At 45.9% G+C, this 16,813-nt stretch overlaps 1 protein-coding gene across 1 annotated transcript in view; it reads left to right on the top strand.

The window, feature by feature from the left end:
• The window catches only part of LOC127579258 (membrane-associated phosphatidylinositol transfer protein 2-like), a 314,070-nt gene that overhangs the window by 233,879 nt on the left and 63,378 nt on the right, over positions 1-16,813 (top strand). The window contains 2 exon segments of the mRNA XM_052031908.1: positions 12,927-13,022; positions 16,054-16,161. Coding sequence (XP_051887868.1) covers positions 12,927-13,022; positions 16,054-16,161 — 204 coding nt within the window.

Genomic DNA, 16,813 nt, shown 5'->3' with positions numbered 1-16,813 from the left:
AACACCTTTCTAGTCTGTCTGTTCCTCTCTCTCTCCAATGCTATCTTAAATGAGATAGAATTATGATCGCTATCTCCAAAATGCTCTCCCACTGAGAGATCTGACACCTGACCAGGTTCATTTCCCAATATCAAATCAAGCACAGCTTCTCCTCTTGTAGGCCTATCTACATATTGTGTCAAGAATCCTTCCTGAACACACTTAACAAACTCCACGCCATCTAAACCCCTCACTGTCTGGAGATGCCAATCGATGTTTGGGAAATTAAAATCTCCCATCACAAGAACTCTGTTATTCTCACACCTTTCTAGGATCTGCTTCCCTATCTGCTCCTCAATATCCCTGTTACTATTGGGCGGCCTATAAAAAACACCCAGTAAAGTTATTGACCCTTTCCTGTTCCTAACCTCCACCCACAGAGACTCCGTAGACAGTCCCTCCATGACGTCCACCTTTTCCGTAGCCGTGACACTATCTCTGAACAACAGTGCCACTCCCCCACCTCTTTTGCCTCCCTCCCTGTCCTTCCTGAAACATCTAAAACCCGGCACTTGAAGTAACCATTCCTGTCCCAGAGCCATCCAAGTCTCTGTAATGGCCACCACATCGTAGCTCCAAGTATTTATCCAAGCTCTAAGCTCATCCGCCTTGTTCACAATACTCCTTGCATTAAAATAGACACATCTCAAACCGGTCTGAGCACGTCCCTTCTCTATCACCTGCCTATCCTCCCTCTCATACCTACTACTAGCTTTCTCTATTTGAGAACCAAACAACCTCTTCCCCAGTCTCTCCAATTCAGATCCCACCCCCCAACAATTCTAGTTTAAACTCTCTCCAGTAGCCTCAGCAAACCTCCCCGCCAGGATATTGATAGTTTAATCCGGACAAGTGTGAGGTGTTGTGCTTTGGGAGGTCAAATGTACAAGTATACAGTAAATGGCAGGTCCCTTAGGAGTACTGATGTATTGAGAGATCTTGAGATACAAGTCCATAGCTCCCTGAAAATGGGAACACAAGTAAATAGGGGGTAGAAGAGCCTTCATTTGTCGGGGTTTACCTGGATGGTGCCTGACTTAGAGAGTATTCACTATAAGGAGAGGTCGGACAAACTTGTTTTCTCTGGAGCATCAGAGGCTGAGGGGAGACCTGATAGAAGTTTATAAAATTATGAGAGGCATAGATAGGGCAGACAGTTAGAGTCTTTCTGGGGTGAAAATGCCACACATCGGAGGGCATAGATTTCATGTGCGAGGGAGAAAGTTGAAAGGAGAAGTGCAAGGCGTTTTGTTTGCTCAGAGTGGTAGGTGTCTGGAATGGGCTGCTAGGGGAAGTACTGGACACAAATATGATAGCAATACTTAAGAGGCATTTGGACAGAGAGATGAACAGGCAGGGAATTGAGGAATATAGACCATGTGCAGGCAGGTGAGATTGGTTTAATGTAGCTTCATGGTCAGCACAGACATTGAGGGCTGAAGGGCCGGTTCCTGTGCTGTACTGTTCTGTGTTCTAAAGACAAGCAATGGTATTCTCCCCATATGTATTCTGTTTGGTCCCAGCTTTCTCTGTATTGGATACACATTGCCTTCAGCTAGATGCAGCTAAAAGAGCCACATGTATTAAAATCTCCATTTCCAATCATAGAAATGTTTGTTTTACAATCTGCTCTGCCTTTGAACATTTTTCATTGTTACAGGAAGCAGTATAAGTCAGCTGAATCACAGACTATATGATCAAGCTGTGCTTGTTTCTGTAGATAAATGAATCCTTCATCTTGTATTGTGTTTGTCCATATCCCAGACTGAATTCAGACAGTTTGAGCTACGACTTTGCGGAAAGCCTCCCGCTAGATCTGTGATATTGACGCCATCTGTTGCTTGTGATGCGGGTTATTTATAGAAACCATTAGCACTGTGGCGCTGACGTCTTTTGCTGCGTAATTTAACTATGGCATTCAAACTGGCTCCAAGACGCAGGAAAAGAGAGCTGCAGCATTGAAGGAAAAATATCCATGTGGTTGAACCTCCCCCAGCCCCTCCCCATCCTTTCTGTGGTCAGCAGTGAATCTAAAATAAGCTCAGCTGGTCGGAAAAAATAAACGAGGCTCTTCAGTGAACCATGCAGACTGATATCATCGTGTGGCCGTGTTAAGGAGGTCAATGTATCAACCTGCTTCCTGTGGCCTTGTCAATGTGCAACATTGCACAAGAATAATTGTGCTAGAGCCACAATGATGGGAAAGGTGAAACCCATTTGAAACCACATCCACTGGTTAGTAAGGAGATCCACTGCTGGCCTGGTGATGCTGATGTAGGGAATGAATTTATTTAGTGACACATTTCTCCTTCTCATTCTTCTCATCTGGGATCTGAGCTTGAATTCTGCATGAAAGTATTTATGTCACCCTGTAATTAACCGATATCCTTCCGCTTTCTGCTCCTTGCCAAGACACTGCTGCCATTCTCAAAGGAATTGAAACATTTGTGCAATAGTTTGCATCAGAATTTGAAAAGATTTTTTCGGGTACTCATCTTTAGATCACTGACACTTTCACCACCTACTTGTCCGCTAAGATGTTCCTTGAAATCAGACATATTGCTGTGTAAAGGAAATGTGTAATTCAGGTCACAGTTGTTGACAATGGAGAGGGTTAAAGTGGCCATGGAAAAGGACATTAACCACTCCAAGGTAAAAAATAGTTAATTGGAGCAGGGCCAGTTTTAGAGAGGACAGATGTAGCCCGGGTAAATCGGAATCAAAGCTCGGCAGACAAAACTGTAATTGGACAACAGGAGGCCTTTAAGGTTGAGATGGATCAGGAATGGTTTAGATACGTTCCCATGAGGGAGGAAGGTCGAATAATTAAAGCCACAACTGTCTGGATGGCCAGAATGATAGATAAAAGAGTGGTAAAAAAGAGCAAACAACAGATGCCAGGATGTTAATGTAAGTGAGAACAGGGCAGATTACAGAAAGTTCAGAGGGGAATCAAAAGAAAATAAGCTAGAGAGAGAAGGCTAAGAGTAAGCATCAAAGAAAATCATAGAACAATGAAAAATACAGCACGGTACAGGCCCTTTGGCCCATGATGTTGTGCTGACCTATATAAACCTTATCCACATTCAATCCATCTCCCTCTCGATTTCACCTCCCACAGCCCTCTATTTTTCCTTCATCCATGTTCCTATCTTGTAGTGTCTTAAATAACCCTGTCGTATCGGTCCCTACCACCACCCCCGGCAGTGCGTTCCAGGCACCCACCATTCGCTGTGTAAAAAAAAACCTACCTCTGACATCTCCCCTGAACTTACCTTCATGCACCATAAACGGATGACCTCTAGTATTGGCCAGTGCCACCCTGGGGAAAAGGTGCTGTCTGTCCACTCTGTCTATGCCTCTCATAATCTTATACGCCTCTATCAAGTCTCCTCTCATCCTGCATCGCTCCAAAGAGAAAAGCCCTAGCTCGCTCAACCTCTTCTCCTCATAAGACATGTTCTCCAATCCAGGCAGCAGCATGCTGATAAATCTCCTCTGCCTCCTCTCAAAAGCTTCCATATCCTTCCTATAATGTGGCGACCAGAACTGAACACAGTATTCTTAGTATGGTCTAACCAGGGTTTTATAGAGCAGCAACATTACATCTCGGCTCTTGAACTCAATCCCCGGACAAGTGAAGGCCAGCACGCCATACACCTCTTAACCACCCTATCAACTTGCATGGCAACTTTGAGGGATCTATGTACCTGGACCACAAGATCTCTCTGTTCCTCCACACTGCTAAGAATCCTGCCATTAACCTTGTACTCTGCCTTTAAGTTCGCTCTTCCAAAGTGTATCACTTCACACTTTTCTGGATTGAACTCCATCTGCCACTTCTCCGCCCAGCTCTGCATCCTGACCAAATCCTATTACAACCTTCTGCACTATCTACTACACCACCAACCTTGGTGTCATCTGCAAACTTACCAACCCACCCTTCCACTTCTTCATCCAAGTCATTTATAAAAATCACGGAGCAGGGGTCCCAGAACAGATCCCTGCAGAAAACCACTAGTCACTGACCTCTAGGTCAAATATTCCCCTTCTACAACTACCCTCTGCCTTCTGTGGGCAAGCCAATTTCGAATCCACACAGCCAATTTTCCATGGATCCCGTACCTCATGACTTTCTGAATGAGCCTACCATGTCCAATGCCTTGCTAAAATCCATATAAAATCCACTGCATTACCTTCATTAGTTTGTTTTGTCACTTCCTCAAAAAAACTCTATTAAGCTTGTGAGGCACGACCTTCCCTTCACAAAGCCATGTTTACTATCCCTAATAAGACTATACTTCTCCAAATGCTCATAAATGCTGTCCCTAAGAATCCTCTCCAATAGTTTGCCCACACTGACATAAGACTCACTTGATTATAATTCCTGGGATTATCCCTCCTACCCTTCCTGAACAATGGAACAACATTTGCCATCTTCCAATCCTCTGGTACCACTCCTGTGGCCAGGGAGGACACAAAGATCATAGTCAACACCTCAGCAATCTCTTCCCTCGCTTCCCATAGTAACCTGGGGTATATCCTGTCTGACCCCAGGGACTTACCTATCCTAATGCTTTTTAGTAGCTCCAACACTGCTTCTTCCTCAACCTCGACACCCTCCAACACATTTGCCTGTTCTACGCTGACCTCACATTCGTCTAAGTCCCTCTCACTGGTGAACACTGAAGTAAAATATTAATTCAGGACCTCCACTACCTCCTTCAGTTCCCACCACATTTTATCCCCCTTATCCCTGAGCGGTCCTACCTTCACCCTAGTCATCCTCTTGTTCCTCACGTGTGTAGAACGCCTTACGGTTTTCCTTAACCCTACTTGCCAAGGCCTTCTCATGTCCCCTTCTAGCTCTCAAGTCCCTTCTTGCTTCTTCTTGGCTACCTTATAATTCTCAAGAGCCCTGTATGATTTTTGCTTCCTACACCTTAAATACGCTTCCTTCTTCCTCTTGACTGAACCTTCCATCTCTCTCGTTAACCATGGTTCCTCCATTGTACCATCCTTTCCTTGTCTCAGTGGGACAAACCTGTCTAGAACCCCATGTAAGTGGTCCCTAAACAACTTTGACATGTCTGCAGTGCATTTACCAGAAAACATGTGTTCCCAGTTTACGCTGCCAAGTTCCTGCCTAATACCATCGTAATTTTCCCTCCCCAATTGAATATTCCCATAATGTCTGCTCCTATCTTTGTCGATGGCTATGCTAAAGGTCAGGGAGTTGTGGTCACTATCCCCGAAATGATCGCCCACCGAGAGGTCTTTCACCTGACCAGGTTCATTGCCTAGTCCAGAATGGCCTCTCCTCTAGTCAGCCTGTCTACACACTGTGTCAGGAATCCTTCCTGTGCACACCTACCAAACTCTGCCCCATCTAACCCTTTTGCACTAAGAAGGTGCCAATCAATATTAGGGAAGTTGAAGTCACCCATGACAACAACCCTGTTATTTTTGCACCTTTCCAAAATCTGCCTCCTGATCTGCTCCAAAGTGTCCTGTTGGCTACCTGGGGCCTATAGAATACCCCCAGTAGAGTGATTGCTTCCTTTCTGTTTCTGATCTCCACTCACACTGACTCAATAGACGATCCTTCTGTGATGTCCTCCCTTCCTACAGCTGTGATATTATCTCTGATTAGCAAAGCCACACCCCCCCCCACCCCTTCTACCTCCCTCCCTATCCCTTTTGAAACATCTAAACCCCGGAACCTCAAGCAGCCACTCCTGCCCTTGCGACAGCCATGTTCCTGTAATGGCCACAACATCGTAATTGCATGTACTGATCCATGTTCTGAGTTCATCACCCATATCCTTAACACTTCCTGCATTAAAGGCATTTCAACCCATCCAACTGACTGCATTCATGCCCCGTCCCCTGCCTATCCTTCCTCACCACCTCTGTACACATCGCATCTACTTCTACACCAACTGATCCATCTTCTAATCTAACACTCCAGTTCCCATCCCCCTGCCAAGCTAGTTTAAACCGTCCCCAACAGCTCTAGCAAACCTGTCCGCAAGGACATTGGGTCCCCTCCAGTTCAAGTGTAACCCGTCCCTTTTGTGCAGGTCATACCTACCCCAGAAGAGATCCCAATAATCCACAAATTTGAACCCCTGTTCCCTGCACCAACTCTTCAGTCACTCATTAGTCTGCCGTATCTTCCTATTCTTTCCCTCCCTGGCACGTGGCACAGGCAGCAATCCAGAGTTTACTACCTTTGAGATCCTGCTTTTTAGCTTCCTTCCTAACGCCCAATACTCACTCTTCAGGACCTCATCCCTTATCTTACCCATGTCGTTGGTGCCAATGTGTACCACGGCTTTTGGCTCCTCACCCTCCCCCTTCAGAATTCTCTGGACTTGATCCAAGACGTCCCTGACCCTGGCACCTGGGAGGCAACATCCCATCTGGGAGTCGTGTTCTTGTCCACAGAACCTCCTGTCTCTCCCCCAATCAATGAATCTCCTATCACTATCGCACCCCTCTTCGAACCCCCTTCTTTTCTGAGCCACAGAGCCAGACTCCATGCCAGAGACCCAGCTGCTGTGGCTCTCCACCAGTGATTCATCCCCCCAGCAGCATCCAGAACGATATACTTGTTCTCAAGGGAAACGGTCACCGTGGTATCCTGTAAAGACTGCCTATTCCTTTTCCCTCCCCTAACGGTCACCCAACTACCTACATCCCACACCCTGGATGTAACTGCCTCCTGGTAACTCCTGTTTATCATCTCCTCAGCTTCCTGAATGATCCGGAGTTCATCCAACTCCAGTTCCCTAATGTGGTCTGTAGGAGCTGCAGCTGGATGCACTTCCTGCAGGAGTGGTCAGCAGGGACACTGGAGATCTCCCTGACTTCCCACATCCTACAGGAGGAGCAGACCTGCCCTGACTGCCATTCCCACTGTTCTATACAAAGAAAATAATAAATAACAAAGAAGGAAAGAGAACCTACTAGAAGCCACCGTTCACCTACTCCGTCTCTTTACACCAAAGCTGCTTGAGCCAAAGCCTCAGCTTCCCACTCTAACACCAGCCCACTCTAATGTGGAAGAACAAATCTATAGTGAGATAGCAGACCGATGTAAGAAACAGAAAATTGTAATAGCAGGGGATTTTAACTTTCCACATATTGACTGGGACTCCCAACACTGTGAAAGGGCGTGGATTGGCACGTGGGATTATGACATTATTGCTATTAGTGAGACTTGGATGCAGGAAGGGCAGGACTGGCAGCTTAACATTCCAGGGTTCCGTTGTTTCAGACGTGATAGAGGGGGAGGGATGAAAGAGGGAGGAGTGGCATTACTAGTCAGGGAAAATATCACAGCTGTGGGTAGACAGGACAGCCCGGAGGGCTCGTCGACAGAGGCCATATGGGTGGAGCTGAGGAACAGGAAAGGTGTGACCACACTAATAGGGTTGTATTATAGACCGCCCAATAGTCAGAGAGAATTGGAGGGACAAATCTGTAGGGAGATAGCAGACCGATGTAAGAAACAGAAAGTTGTAAAAGTAGGGGATTTTAACTTTCCACATATTGACTGGGACTCCCACACTGTGAAAGGGCTGGATGGATTGGAATTTGTCAAATGTGTTCAGGAAAGTTTTCTAAATCAATATATAGAGGTACCAATGAGAGAGAATGCAATACTTGGTCTCCTATTAGGGAACCAGACAGGTCAGGTGACAGGAGTATGTGTAGGTGAGCATTTTGGGTCCAGTGACCATAATGTCATTAGTTTCAAGTTAATTATGGATAAGGACAGGTCTGGTCCTTGGGTTGAGGTTCTAAATTGGAGAAAGGCCAATTTTGTGGAAATGAGAAAGGATCTAGGAAGATTGGATTGGGAGAAGTTGTTTTCTGGCAAGGATGTGTTCAGTAAGTGGAAGGCCTTCAAAGGCGAAATTTTGAGAGTGCAGAGTTTGCATGTTCCTGCCAGGATTAAAGGCAAAGGTAACAAGCATAGGGAACCTTGATTTTCAAGGGATATTGGCGATCTGGTTAAGAAAAAAAAAGAGGTGTATAGCAGGTATAGGCAACTAGGAACAACTGAGGTACTTGAAGTGTATAGAAAATGTAAGAAAATATTAAAAAGGGAAATCAGGAAGGCAAAAAGAAGACATGAGGTTGCTTTGGCAGATAATGTGAAGGTTAACCCGAAGGGTTTCTACAAGTATATGAAGAATAAAAGGATAGTAAGGGCCAAAGTTGGTCCCCTAGAAGATCAGAGTGGTCATCTATGTGTGGAGCCTCAGGAGATGGGGGACATCTTAAACAGTTTTTTTTGCATCAGTATTTACTCAGGAAACTGGCATACTGTATATGGAAGGAAGGGAAACAAGCAGTAGTGTCATGGAACATATAGAGATTAAAGAGGAGGAGGTGCTTGCTGCCTTACAGCGAATAAAGGTAGATAAATCCTCTGGGCCAGATAAGATATTTCCTCAGACATTGAGAGAGACTAGTGTAGAAATTGCAGGGGCCCTGGCAGATATATTTAAAATGTCCTTAGCCACGGGTGCGGTGCCGGAGGACTGGAGGGTAGCTCATGTTGTTCCGTTGTTTAAAAAGGGATCTAAAAGTAAACCAGGTAATTACAGGCCAGTGAGCCTGACATCAGTAATGGGTAAATTATTGGAAGGTGCTCTGAGAGATCGGATATACAAGTATTTGGACAGCAAAGGGCTGATTAAGGATGGTCAGCATGGCTTTGTGCGTGGTAGATCGTGCTTAACGAATCTTGTAGAGTTTTTCGAGGAGGTTACCAGGAAAGTAGATGAAGGAAAGGCTGTGGATGTTGTCTACATGGATTTCAGTAAGGCCTTTGACAAGGTCCCACATGGGAGGTTAGTTCAGAAGGTTCGGTCACTAGGTATCCATGGAGAGGTTGTAAACTGGATTGGAAATTGGCTGTGTGGGAGAAGACAGAGAGTGGTTGTGGATGATTGTTTCTCAGACTGGAGGCCTGTGACTAGTGGTGTGCCTCAGGGATCTGTGCTGGGGCCATTGTTGTTTGTTGTCTATATCAATGATCTAGATGATAATGTGGTAAATTGGATCAGCAAGTTTGCTGATGACACTAAGATTGGAGGCGTAGTGGACAGTGAGGAAGGCTTTCAAAGCTTGCAGAGGGATCTGGACCAACTGGAGGAATGGGCCAGAAAATGGCAGATGGAATTTAATGCAGACAAGCGTGAGATGTTGCATTTTGGAAGGACAGATCAAGGTAGGACATACACAGTAAATGGTAGGGCACTGAGGAGTGCAGAGGAACAAAGGGATCTAGGAGTTCGGATACATAATTCCCTGAAAGTGGCATCGCAGGCAGACAGGGTTGTAAAGAAGGTTTTTGGCATCCTGGCATTCATAAATCAAAGTATTGAGTACAGGAGTTAGGATGTTATGGTGAGGTTGTATAAGACATTGGTGAGGCCAAATTTGGAGTACTGTGTGCAGTTCTGGTCACCTAACTATAGGAAGGGTATCAGTAAGATTGAAACAGTGCAGAGGAGATTTACAAGAATGTTGCCGGGTCTTCAGGAGTTGAGTTACAGGAAAAGATTGAACAGGTTAGGACTTTATTCCTTGGAGCGCAGAAGAATGAGGGGAGATTTGATAGAGGTTTACAAGATTATGAGGGGCATAGACGGAGTTAATGTGAGTAGGCTCTTTGCACCTAGATTAGGAGAGATAAGTACGAGAGGACATGGCTTTTAGGGTGAAAGGGGAAAGGTTTAGGGGGAACTTCTTCACTCAAAGAGTGGTGGGAATATGGAATGGGCTGCCATCTGATGTAAATGCGGGCTCACTCTTGAGTTTTAAGAATAACTTGGATAGATACATGGACGGGAGAGGTCTGGAGGGTTATGGACTGGGTGCAGGTAAATGGGACTAGCAGAATAACGTTTCGGTACAGACTGGAAGGGCTGAATGGCCTGTTTTCTGTGCTGTAGTGTTCTATGGTTCTAACACTGGCCCACTCCCACACTGGCCATTCCGCTTGACCATAACTTCTTTTATTGGCAGCTGCTGCCTAATTATCCAATTAGCTAATCAACGGGCCTATCTACTCACCACAGCAACAGGAACAACAATAACAGGCCTAGCTTTATAAACTGCTTCCCGCTCTCATTCTCACTCTAGTTCTCGTGGGACTTACCACGGCAAGAGACTTCCCGCTCCCGTACTTGTGCCACTCACCACAGCCAATCCAAAAATATTCCTTAGGCACGTGAACATGGTTGTCAGAGGAGAGGTATCCTGATGAGAGACCACAGAGGAAATCTACTCATCGAGGTGGGCAAGTAGAAGTGACTACATCAGACTTCAGCAAAGACTGATGTGGTTGAGATTCAGAATGGGAAGTGCCAGAAAGCCCAGCTACACTGAAGCCAGCTGAATCTCCTGTCAGATTCCATCCTCTTCAGCCCTTTGTCACTTCGACCTCTCAGCTGCCAGCTTCTGACATCACTCCCACTCTCCCCCCCCTCATCTGCTACCATCCCCCCTCACCTGGACCCACCTCTCACCTGCCAGCCCTTGCTCCACCCCTTCCACCTTTTTACACAGGCCATCTCCCCTCTTCCTTTCAGTCCAGATGAAGGGTCTCGACCTGACATGTCAACTGTCCATTTCCCTCCACAAGTGCTGCTGACCTACTGAGTTCCTCCAGCACTTTGTGTGCTGCTTCTGCAGATTTGGTGTGGTGTCTGAGGACCAGAAAATGTACGTGATGGTTTGGGGCTCTGGGTTATATGAGTGTTGATGGAGAACGATATTGGTGGCCTTGCAACTCCAATTCCTCCTGGCACTCCCACGTCATGTGCCAAGGCAGCGCAAATCACACAGTGGCATAAAGGGTGTAATGTTAGAACATATAAAACCTACAGCACAATTCAGGCCCTTCAGCCCACAGAGCTGTGCCGAACATGTCCCTACCCTAGAAATTACTAGGCTTACCCATAGCCCTCTATTTTTCTCAGCTCCATCTAATTATCCAACAGTCTCTTAAAAGACCCTATCGTATCCACCTCCACCACCGTTGCCGGCAGCCCATTCCACACACTCACCACTCACTGAGTAAAAAAACTTACCCCTGACGTCTCCTCCATACCTACTCCCCAGCACCTTAAACCTACGTCCTCTTGTGGCCACCATTTCAGCCCTGAGGAAAAGCCTCTGACTATCCACCCGATCAATGCCTCTCATCTTATACACCTCTATCAGGTCCCCCCTCATCCTCTGTCGCTCCAAGGAGAAAAGGCAGAGTTCCCTCAACCTGCTTTTCATAAGGCATGCTCTGCATTCCAGGCAGCATCCTAGTAAATCTCCTCTGCACCCTTTCTATGGCTTCCACATCCTTCCTGTAGTGAGGCGACCAGAACTGAGCACAGTACTCCAAGTGGGGTCTGACCAGGAACCTATATAGCTGCAACAATACCTCCTGGCTCCTAAATTCAATTCCCCTAAATTTGGCTCCTAAATTCAATGGGAAGAAGAGATCTTTTTCATTGAGCTAGCAGGTTGCCCATAATAGCTTGAATTTACTGGAGGTATTTACTCAATGATATTACAGTTATTTTTATTTCATTTGAAATAAATGGGACATCATGTTACAACTGTCGAAGGTGTTGGTGAGACCACTCTTGGAGTATTGTGCGCAGTTCTGGTCGCCCAGCTATAGGAAGGATGTCATTAAGCTGGAAAGGGTGCAGAGAAGTTTATGAGGATGTTACTGGGACTGGAGGGCTTGAGTTATGAGAGGCTGGATCGGCTGGGACTTTTTTCCCTGGAGTGTAGGAGGCTGAGAGGTGTATAAAATCATGGTGGGCAAAGATAGATTGGATGATTACAATCCTTTACCCAGGGTAGAGGAGTCTAGAACTAGAGGGCACAGGTTTAAGGTGAGAGGGGAAAGATTTTAAAGGGTTCTGAGGGGCAAGTTTTCCACACACGCGGTAGTGAGAATATGGAACGAGCTGCCAGAGGAAGTGGCAGAGGTGGTTCCAATTACAATGTTTAAAAGACATTTGTTAAGTACATGGATAGAAAAGGCCTAGAGCGATCTGGGCCAAACGCAGGCAAGTGGGACTAGTTCAGATAGATATTTTGGTCAGCATGGATGAATTGGGCCGAAGGGCCTGTTTCTTTGTCATCTGACTCTTTGAATTATTTGAGATCTAAATGTTTCTGACTGCACTCTGTGTGATTGGGAGAGTGATCCTATTATATCCCATCTGGTTGTTACCACAGCAGCAGAATGCCACAGGTTGTCACCAGGCAATCAACCCACTGCTGGAGCACATTATCCAAATACCTGTCATTGATTCATGACTCCAGGGTAACTGAACCAGCTCTTGACTTAGAATCACTTGAGTAAATAGATCACCTGCCTGGCATACGCCAATTATATGCTGGCATCCAAAATACTTATCCATCCTTGCTAATCTAAACACGGACTAGCCATTACAGCGAATGAGCTAATTATAACAAGGTAGCAATAATAAAATGGGCCCTGGTGACTGGTTGGTTGGTATACAGAAGCTCCTGTGACCTTTGCTTTTGTATCTGTTGCTGTTAATCATTCACCATGTTGATAATTTATGACAAACCAGACATGGTTTATGAACATATAGTGTAAAATTTAAACAGCTCAAATGTGTTATGTAATGGGACGGGGGTTGTATTTAGTATTTGGTTGCATGGAACATAATTTGCATTTTCTCACCAGATTCTTGCTCAGTTGCATGATTGAGCAGGCAGAGACTATAATAACGTATTTCTAATGACATGTTTCAGCAGTTACTATTTTTACAGATTGAATCAATAGTGGTTTGTCCCTGAACAGATGTTTCTTTATTTATCAGCAAGCCCTTCACGTCACAATATCTCAGACTGGCGAATGCAGAGCATTGCTCGAGACTCTGATGACAGCTCAGATGATGAATTCTTCGATGCACAAGGTACAGAACAGAGTTCCAAGGAAAAGGTCTGAAGACTTGATAACTTGGCCTTTGTAGTGATGATTATTATTGTCAGTATTCAAATGCCAGTATAAACCATCTTAGCCATGTGGCAGGACTAGGATGAAGAATCATAGACATTTACAGCACAAGAAAAGGCCATTTGGCCCACCCTATCTATGCTGGCCACTGCTCAGCTCTTGGCCCACAGCCCTGCAGGTTATGGCTCTCCAAGTGCTGATTCCGATGAGTATTTCTGCCAACACCACCCTTTCACACGGAGACCTCCGTACCCTCCCCACTCACTGAGTGAAGTGTTTTTATTTTCTCAATTTCTCTCTAATCCTTTTTCCAGTTACCAAACCTTGCCCTCTAATTACTGACCTCTCTGCTGAGGATCTTTGGCCTACCTTGTCCCAGCAGCTCATCATTTTTGTACATCAGTTAAACCTTTCCTTGTTCCAAAGAAAACAAACTGGGCGTGTCTCCCCGTGGTTACACCACACCCCTGTTATACACAAGGGATGGGGCACAGAGTTCACGGAGAGACACCAGGACATCACTGAGGCTGCTGGCAGAGACCCTGCCCTGGGTGTAACAACCTCTGGTGTGTTAATGCTGGACCCCAGACCCCCAGCTCAGCCCCCACACCCCAGATCCCCAGCTCAGCTCCCACACCCTGGACCCCCAGATTGGACCCAACCCCTAGATCCACAGATCCTCCCTACACCCCAGACCCCCAGGTCGGCCGCCACACCCTGAACCCCAGATCGGTGCCCACATCCCGGATCCCCAGGTCAGCCCCCACATGCCACACCTTGGACCCCCAGCTCAGCCCCAATACCCCAGCCCCCCAGCTCGGCCCTCACATCCACACCCCAGACCCCCACATCCTGGACCCCACATCCCAGACCCCCAAATCAGCCCCCATATCCTGGACCCCACATCCCAGACCCCCAAATCAGCCCCCATATCCTGGACCTCACACCACACACCTCACACCCCACACCCTAGATCCCACACCCACCTCCAGATCCACAGATCAGTCCCCAGATTGTCCCCCACATCCTGGACCCCACACCCTGGACACCCAGATCAGCCTCACATCCGGACCCCCAGATTGTCCCCCACATCCTGGACCCCACACCCTGGACACCCAGATCAGCCTCACATCCGGACCCCCAGATTGTCCCCCACACCCTGGACACCCAGATCAGCCTCACATCCGGACCCCCAGATTGTCCCCCACATCCTGGACCCCACACCCCGGACATCCAGATCGGCCTCACATCCAGACCCCCAGTTTGGCTCCGACACCCCGGACCCCTCAGATCAGCCCCGACGCCCCAGACCCCACACATGAGCAGTGACAAGTTTGTGACTATTTGGTGGCGGTGATACCACGTGGTCTTTCAAAATGAGAAGAAGACTTTCATTCCTTTAACAGACATAGGAGATGCTGGGGATACTCGGCCAGTCAGACAGCATATGTGGAGAGATGTTTCAGGTCGATGACCTTTCATCAAAACTTCCACCCTTGTTGTGTCTTTCCCACTTCAGGAAGCCCCAAGATTGCTTAAAGTCAGTGAGGTATTTTTGAAGCGTAGTCACTATTGTACTGATAGTTTTAATTCTGTCTCGTTGACCTTGAAAATAATCTGTCATAAGTCAGCTGAAATCCTGACTCCTCACAGTACCGAGCGTAGAAACTGGTTACACTTGTGTGAGCCATCTGTTCAGTCCACCACTACAGCCAGTGTTTCATAGTGTAACTCATGCTGCTCTTTACTGATTGTCACAGTTTGTGTTTGTTTGAAATGTGTGATTCATAGACAGTCATGGATATCTGCCTTTTTCTCTTTGAGAGCTGGAGAATATGTTTGTTATTACGTCCCTGCACCAGATGAGGATAAAATATTCATTGGCTAACAGAAATCCCTTGTGAAACATACCACTTATTACAGGGGCAGGCAAGCAAGTAACTCTTTGAAATACCCTGAAATAGTAACATATTGAAAAAACACTGAGCTCACTTGCAATTTTCGTATCCTACCAAAGGGAACCTTTTTGGCTGAAGTCTGTTTGTGTAACATGCAGTGAATTAACCAGTGGGGATGTGTTCCCATTGCTGCACCACCATATTGGCTGCTAGTTACTAGATGGACTGACCCACCAGTGTGGTTCATGATACCACTTGGCCCAGCGATACCGAGATACTCTGCCTCCTTCCACATCCTCCAGCAGGCAGAGACCTTTCCTTTGGATACACGCTCACAGCTTATGCACTGTGTGAATTCCTGAGCTGTAATTCATTTGTGTAAATACCACTGAATGCATGAACTATCCCAAGGGAGTCAGTGTGGTGAACGTTGTGCCATGTGCAAAAGGGAATGGAAAGGAACACCAGGGAACCACAGGCAGGGTTTTGATACTGTTGGCAATAATCGTAAAAAGTGCCCTGAAAGATTGAATAACATGGCGTCAGGAGCAGTATAACATCAAAATCGTCAGCGCAAGGAGAAAATAAAATGGGATTGGTGTGGGATTGGTGTAAATGGGTAATTGGTCAGTGTGGACTTGGTGGGCTGATGGACCTGTATCTGTGCTGTAAGACTCTGAGGAGATTTACACAACTAAAAACAAAGTGCTTGAAATACTTAGCAGGTCAGATAGTATCCATGTAGGGAGAAACAGAGTTAAAGTTACAGTTCTTGTTTGACAAATTTGCTTGGGTCTTGATGGATGCCACTGTTGACCAGGAATTGTCTGATTGCTGCAAGAATTACAAAAGCTGAATTGGTTACATCGATTTCACTTTTTCGTTCACGGCTGGTGGAGCGCATGACTACTGCATTGTGCAAACAGTGCTGAGGTGTGCAGCCACTGTGTTCCTTACTCTGGTTACATGTAGAAATCTTGTACATAGATTTAGGAATTTATGACTTATCTTGTGTTCACATACAATGAATTCTGTTGTTTTAAAGTCAAAAAATTGTTATTTGTTTTTTATGTTTCCTTTTCATCCACACAGAGGACTTTTCAGACAATGAGGAAAGCTTCCCTCAGGAAATCACAAAATGGAATTCAAATGATCTTATTGATAAAATTGAAGCATGTGGTGAAACTGAGGAGAGCCAGTGTAAGCTCAGTTTATTCATAAAGTTACTTGTATCACTTTAGTTCAATGTCATTTGAACCATAAAGTATCTTGGCCTAAAATGCCTGTCTTCAGTCTTTCCCATTGGCTGCATGTTGTTCCTTCTCAAGTAACTATATATCTAATTCTTTTCTGAAAATTGTTATTTAGTTCACTTCCACCACCTTTTAAGGTACTGTATCCAACTTGTTGCCTTAAAAACATTACTTCATTTCCCCTCCACACATATTTTTTAAAATTGCCTTAAAGTATGTCTGGCTGTGGAAGCAGTTGCACACTGTCTGTTCTACCAAGCCCTTCACAATTGAGCACATTTCTGTTAAGTCTCCACTTAATGTTCTCTACTCTTATAGTAAATAATTCTAATTTTCTCAGGATAACTCTTACTCCAGTTTTCTTTCAATATCTACCTGTTATTATCCAAAACAACAGATGCTTGCTGATTAAAGTATGCTTCCCTGGGGTTGGCAGTCAGCTTGTCATCCTTCATATGTAGCCCAGACAGCACTGACAGGCTATTGACCATGAACGGCAGAGTTCAAAGCCTGCAGTGAACTTTCCATGCTGATTGGCAGGGGAATGACCAAGACTGGCTCCCTGCGTAGAGCACTCACACCAATTTTAAATCCACCTC

The sequence above is a fragment of the Pristis pectinata genome, chromosome 17 (assembly GCF_009764475.1).
Source record: "Pristis pectinata isolate sPriPec2 chromosome 17, sPriPec2.1.pri, whole genome shotgun sequence".
NCBI lineage: Eukaryota > Metazoa > Chordata > Chondrichthyes > Rhinopristiformes > Pristidae > Pristis > Pristis pectinata.
Note: the sequence above shows the minus strand (reverse complement) of the source record. Positions and strands in the feature narration are given on the sequence as shown.